Source organism: Prunus avium, chromosome 6 (assembly GCF_965620075.1).
Source record: "Prunus avium chromosome 6, drPruAviu1.hap1.1, whole genome shotgun sequence".
NCBI lineage: Eukaryota > Viridiplantae > Streptophyta > Magnoliopsida > Rosales > Rosaceae > Prunus > Prunus avium.
Genome location: NC_142289.1, coordinates 27,734,063 through 27,740,832, shown reverse-complemented (window position 1 = coordinate 27,740,832; position 6,770 = coordinate 27,734,063). Strand labels below are relative to the sequence as shown.

Below are 6,770 nucleotides of genomic sequence, written 5' to 3'. Positions count from 1 at the left end.
AGCTAATTTCAATTTCAATTCCTTCTCCCCCAATTTCGAATTAGTAAGCATACCAATGAAATGAAGAAAATTTGTTTAATTCATTCAGATTCTAAAAGTTTTAATTGACCTAAAAAAAAAAATTGGACCGATGACATGACTATTTGTTTTGCCCTAGCCAAGGTTCATGAAAATATGATGTGTCCTTTTTTGGTCAAAAAGAATAATTTTTTTTGGTAGCCAAAAAGAATAATTTTGATAGTAAGGAGTTTCAGATTCCATTCTGTCGGTATCTCCTTCAGCTGTTCTTCTATTAATAACGACTTTCCACTTCCCTTTGACTCTGTCTCTCTCTCTCTCTCTCTCTCTCTCTCTCTATGGCCACCCTTTTCAGGCCGTTTTCACCTCCACCGGCAGCAAAAGCTAGTCAATTCAATTTCTCTGATTCATCAAACCCTCCATTTTCTTTTCTAAAAACCCATCACCCATCTTCAAGAAAATCTTTCTCCAAAATCCAAAGCAGCAAGTTTGGCAATTTCCTTGACTTGAAACCCGAGTCAAAACCCGAGTTCTTCGATTTCGACCTCACCAAATTCGACCCATCAAGCCGTTCTCGCTTGGATGTGATTATAATCGGCACAGGCCCTGCTGGGCTTCGTCTTGCAGAGCAGGTTTCAAGCTATGGCATTAAGGTATGTTGTGTTGATCCTTCACCCCTTTCTATGTGGCCAAATAACTATGGTGTCTGGGTCGATGAGTTTGAAAGCTTGAACCTTGAAAATTGCTTAGACAAAACATGGCCTATGGCTTGCGTTCATGTTGATGACAATAAGACCAAGTATTTGGACCGTCCTTATGGTAGAGTCAGTAGGAAGAAACTCAAGACTCTGTTATTGGAGAGATGTCTCTCCAGTGGGGTTCAATTTCACAGGGCCAAGGTGTGGAAAATTGAGCACCAAGAGTTTGAGTCTTCGATTTTGTGTGATGATGGGAATGAGCTCAAGGCAAGCTTGGTTGTTGATGCTAGTGGGTTTGCTAGCAGTTTCATAGAGTATGAGAAGCCAAGGAACCATGGGTATCAGATTGCTCATGGTATTTTGGCTGAAGTGGAAGAACACCCCTTTGATTTGGATAAGATGCTTCTGATGGATTGGAGAGATTCCCATCTTGGAAATGAACCTTATTTGCGTACTAGTAATTCTAAATTTCCGACGTTTCTCTACGCTATGCCATTTGATTCAAACTTGGTATTCTTAGAAGAAACTTCACTTGTTAGTAGGCCAGTGTTATCTTATATGGAGGTTAAGAAACGAATGGTTGCGAGGCTAAGGCATTTGGGAATCAGAGTGAAGAGGATAATTGAAGATGAGAAGTGTTTGATCCCAATGGGAGGCCCTCTTCCTCGGATCCCCCAAAGTGTGATGGCAATTGGAGGGACTTCTGGGGTCGTCCACCCTTCAACTGGGTACATGGTGGCTCGGACCATGGCTCTAGCCCCGATATTGGCTGAGGCCATTGCAGAGTGCCTTGGCTCAACCCGAATGATTAGAGGGCAGCCACTTTATCATAAAGCATGGAATGGCTTGTGGCCAATTGAAAGGAGATGTGTACGGGAGTTTTACTCTTTTGGTATGGAGACTTTGTTAAAGCTTGATCTGGATGGGAGCAGAAGGTTCTTTGATGCTTTCTTTGACTTGGATCCTTATTACTGGCATGGGTTTCTCTCCTCAAGGTTGTCTCTTAGAGAGCTTGCTTTGTTGAGTTTATCGCTGTTTGGCCGTGCCTCTTCCCCATCTAGGTTCGATATTGTTACGAAGTGTCCTTTGCCTTTGGTTAAACTGATGGGTAATCTAGCACTTGAAGCTGCATAATACTGTAACACTTGGAAACAATTGCTTTTTGTTTCATTCTGTAATGTTGTTCGTGTTGTTAGCTTGGACTATACACATTGGTCCATTCCTTATACAATATACTTTACCAGAATATTAGAGCTCTAGTTTCAAGTGCTCCTTGTTAAATGATTGGATTAGAACCTCTTCTCACATTACCTTAGTTTTCTGTTTACATCTCATATTCCCTTAGGTATCTGTTTCTGGTGTGTAAAACGTGACGGCACACAAGGGAGTGCGTTTCTAGTACATCTACTAGTGGTCCTGAATCTGCTTAAGCTTCTAAAGTATAGCGGTACCGAAAAATTTAATGCAACAGCATTCTCCACGAAATAACTATTTGTATGTTTGCTTTCGCACCCCAATTGAGAAAATTTGACCTGCTACGTATTCATTGCCCCAAAAACTTGTTAAAATAGAAACACAACCATGGTTTCCGTTTAAGAGGAACTGAATATGAAGGAAACATTGCAGCAACACACAAACTTTGATGGTTTCAAAAACAAACCTTACTGCTGGAGATGAAAGAGATTAACCATGGAATTTCAGTGGTTATGGAAGGGGGAGAAGGGGTGGAGGACCTGGAAATGGCTGATCGGTTGGTGTGAAAGCTTTTTCAAATACGTAGTTGACTTCGTGAGTGAGTTGATTTTACTTGGTGGTGGAGAAGTTGGAGTTTGAGTGGCCTCTGAGTTGGTGGACAATTTGAGAGGTCTTCTTGAGTTGGAGGAGATGGTGTGGGTGCTGGAACAACAAAACGAAGAACACAAATTATAGGCTATCATTCAAGAGAAGTGACCTTTAGAAAAGAAACAAACTCGAGCGTTTCACAAATCATGAAATCTCTGTGTCCAAATCAAACACTAGACAACTCAAAGACTTTTTGTTCTTCATCGAGTTCGAGAGAATCACCAACGCACGTGCCAATTCATCCACTAACAAAGTCAAAGATCACTAACCATGTGATGTGACACTACTCGTGGTCCCGTTTGATTCAAGATCAAAATGTTGATCATCCTTGAATCCAATTTTACTGTGGAGATCGAATTGTGTGCAGAACCTAATATGTTTTTCTTTATTAGGTTTTTGCTTATCTTTTTTCTGCTTAAAATACCTATATTTACGTACCTAGGAACATAATGAAAATACCTCCCTGCAAAAATTATATAAATAATTTTTTTTTTTGTTGGAACAAATAATGCGAAGACAAACATAGCCCCTCTGATGAAAATGAAATTTTGATGATGTCAATTAAGGGGCTAATTTGGCTGATTTTATTATTATTTATTTTTTCTAAAGGGGATGATTTTTAAAGGGGTACTTAAGAAAAATAGTGAACCTCAAACGTGTCGATGAAATATTGACATGTTACTTCAAACTCGAAGGAAGAACATCATATACCACCATCAAACATTGGGGTGGAATTGGGATCGAGTTGCTCACCAAGAGGTTTTGAGTTCGATTCCCACCAATAGGTTGGTGTGGGCATGCCAATTCCCTAGAGATGAAAGCGTGTAAGTGCGTGACATTATGAGGGTGGATTTGACCAGTTGCAAGTCATTTTTAACCTATTCTAATTTTTAATGTTTGGTCTACTACTATAATACAAAAGTTACAAAGAGTCATGCCCACACCATAAGATTCGATATTGCATTTTTTCTTCTTTTATAAAATCAAATTTTAATTTAATTTCTTAACATAATATCTAACAACATGCTCCCCCTCCCCCTTTTGACTGAGAGATGGGTTGTGCTGGTGGTGGGTGTTGGGAGGCTGGGTATTTTTTGGATTAGTTTTTTTTTAAAAAAATTTAAATAATAAAATAAGTTTTTATTATTATTTTGTCCATGTGGAAGTTTATGTAATTAAATAAACAATCACACTTTTGATACGCAAGCATTTAACAAATTCACTAACGATTTAAGTAATGGAGAGAAAAATTATAAATTTTTCGCAAGTTTTACAATTCCCAAAAATAAATATGAACTTGAAAATGGCGTCATTACACTGTAGTCTTTCAAACATGACTGCACGCTATAAGGACTAAACACCCAACACTTTCACTATCTGGCGGCTATACCAAAAACAATGATTTTTTTTAATTTTATTTTTGTTGTTATCGGTGGCCGTGGCCCTATACCAAATATAATGCAATTCATTTCAATAATTTCATTGATATTACTACGTGACGTCGTGATATTATAAGTATGAAATTTGGTCGACCAATTGCATGTGGAGTTTTGATAAATCTGGCCGCTGCCCACTCATATTTATTATTTAATTTGAGCAATGAGCAGAGCATCACATGGGACAAATTGGTTTTTTAATTTGAAGTATGGACATGTGGATAAGTTATCGCGATCAGCATTGAAGAAGGCTACTTGAGCAATCTTTGGGATAAATTTGCTTGAATAAGAGCCCAAAACAAAACAAAATAATAAAGGTTGTTCGTGCTACGTTACAGAATAATTCAATTAAAAAAAAGAGTATGTATTTAAGAAATAAAAGCTGAACGAACACATGTTATTTTTTAACTAAATTGTTTTACTAATCTGCATTAGGAACTGTCTTATAAAAGTTTATCAAGATTGTTTTGTTATATGTTGCTCAGAAGTATCCCCAACAAACATTTCCTTATAAATAATAGTATTTTAGGATTCATTTCTACTGGTTCATCTCTCTAATAAACTCTCTAATGGGTACTCTTATGAGGCTGTTTTCACCACCACCAGCAACCCAGAGCTGCCAATTTTTACATTCATTCAATCCTCCATTTTCATTTCCAAGAACCTGTGGCACATCTTCAAGAAGTACTCCTTTCAAAGCCCAGAGCAGCGAATGTGGAAATTTTCTTGATTTAAAACCGGAGGCAAAACCTGAATTCTTAGATTTCGACATCCCCCAGTTCGACACATCTACTAGGTCTTCCTTAGACGTGATCATCATCGGCACTGGCCCTGCCGGGCTTCGCCTTGCAGAGCAAGTGTCACAGCATGGCATTAAGGTATGTTGTGTTGATCCTTCACCGCAATCTTTGTGGCCAAATACCTATAGTGTTTGGGTTGATGAGTTTGAGAGCTTGAAGCTTGAGAGTTGCTTAGAAAAAACTTGGCCTATGTCTTGCCTTTATATTGATGAAGACAATGTCAAGTATATAGACCGCCCTTTTGGTCGAATTAGCAGGAAGAAATTCAAGACTTTGCTAATGGAGAGGTGCCTCTCTAATGATGTCAAGTTTCATAAGGCCAAGGTTTTGAAAATTGAGCACCAAGAGTTTGAATCTTCGATATTCTGTGACGATGGCAATGAGCTCAAGGGAAGCCTAATTGTTGATGCTAGTGGGTTTGCAAGCACTTTCATGGAGTATGACAAACCAAGGAACCATGGCTATCAGACTGGCCATGGCATTTTGGCTGAAGTGGATTTTCACCCTTTTGACTTGGATAAGGTTGTTCAGTTGGATTGGAGAGACTCCCATCTCAGAAATGAGCCTTCTATGCTCACTAGAAATTCAAGATTTCCAACTTTTCTCTTTGCCATGCCAATTGATTCAAGCCTAATATATTTGATGGAAACTTCATTGGTTGGTAGGCCAGTGCTGTCTTATGAGGAGGTGAAGAAGAGAATGGTTGCAAGGCTAAGGCATTTGGGAATTAGAGTGAAGAGGGTTTTGGAGGCTGAGAAGTGTTTGATCCCAATGGGAGGCCCTCTTCCTCGGATGTCTCAAGAGGTGATGGCTATGGGAGGAACTTCCGGGCTTGTCAATCCTTCAGCCGGGTACATGGTGGCGTCGGCCATGGCTCTAGCCCCGGTGCTAGCCGAGGCCATTGTTCAGTGCCTCGGCTCGACCCGAATGATCAGAGGGCAGCCACTTTATGATAGAGTGTGGAAGGGGTTGTGGCCAATTGAGAGGAGATGTGTTAGGGAGTTTTACTCTTTTGGGATGGAGACTTTGTTGAAGCTTGATCTGAATGAGACTCGAAGGTTCTTTGATGCTTTCTTTGACTTGGATCCGTATTACTTGCACGGCTATCTTTCATCAAGGTTGTCCCCAACAGAGCTTGCCTTTTTCGGTTTATCTTTGTTTGGCCATGCCTCTGTTTCATCTAGAGTTGAACTTATTACAAAGTCTGCTGTACCCTTTGTTAAAATGATAGGTAATCTAGCACTTGAAGCAAAACAATATTATATCTAACATTTCAATGCATAAAATAAATGTAAGATATGTCCTGGTGACTTTTGGTTAGTCATCACAATTCAAGTTTTTCAAGGTTATAAAATATATAAATTTTTAGGGCAAAGTGTTGTTTTGTCCTCTAAACTCACCCTAATCGAACTTAACCCCTTTTATTATTTTTTCAGCCAATTTAGCACTCGAACTCAATTTAATAGTCAATTTAGCCCTTACAGTCAAAATTTTCAAATTTCTGTCCAAAAGTCACATGCCTTCCACGTGATTTATTGTTTTAAGTTTTTTTTTTTTAAAAATTTATACGTTTATTAAAACCTAAAGATGAAAAAGTCATATTTGGTTGGTTCTAAAGATGAAAAAGTCCAATACCAATATAGGTAGGGTTGAGGCAAAGGAAACATAGGTTTAAGTAGTAGTAGTAGAAGCAGATATTCAGCAATGATAACACATGATATGATATAGCTTGGGACTGGAGACTGCAGGCTGCAGATATTTCGATCAGACACTGCATACTTGTATAACTTGCAGTCCAAGAAAGGTAGTTGAAGTAGATATTCGTGGATAATAATACATGATATGATAGCTCGCTTAATTATATGGACATTTTGGCACATAATTAGCGAAGGAGGATATATATGTTCGATATAAACGGCCAAAATTTAATTGCATACTTCTAACCTTCTTCTAGCTACTTCTAACTCTCTTAGACA

The 6,770-nt window shown here is 38.7% G+C and overlaps 2 protein-coding genes across 2 annotated transcripts; both read left to right on the top strand.

Annotated features, from left to right (window-relative positions):
- Window positions 1–291: 291 nt before the first annotated feature.
- On the top strand, window positions 292–1,982 carry LOC110750027 (capsanthin/capsorubin synthase, chromoplastic). The gene has a single exon (XM_021950277.2). It carries the CDS (start codon window positions 357–359, stop codon window positions 1,848–1,850), a length of 1,494 nt encoding a protein of 497 aa, XP_021805969.1. The 5' UTR covers window positions 292–356; the 3' UTR covers window positions 1,851–1,982.
- A 2,481-nt stretch (window positions 1,983–4,463) lies between these two features.
- LOC110750026 (capsanthin/capsorubin synthase, chromoplastic-like) lies at window positions 4,464–6,122 on the top strand. The gene has a single exon (XM_021950276.2). It carries the CDS (start codon window positions 4,564–4,566, stop codon window positions 6,061–6,063), a length of 1,500 nt encoding a protein of 499 aa, XP_021805968.1. The 5' UTR covers window positions 4,464–4,563; the 3' UTR covers window positions 6,064–6,122.
- Window positions 6,123–6,770: the final 648 nt, after the last annotated feature.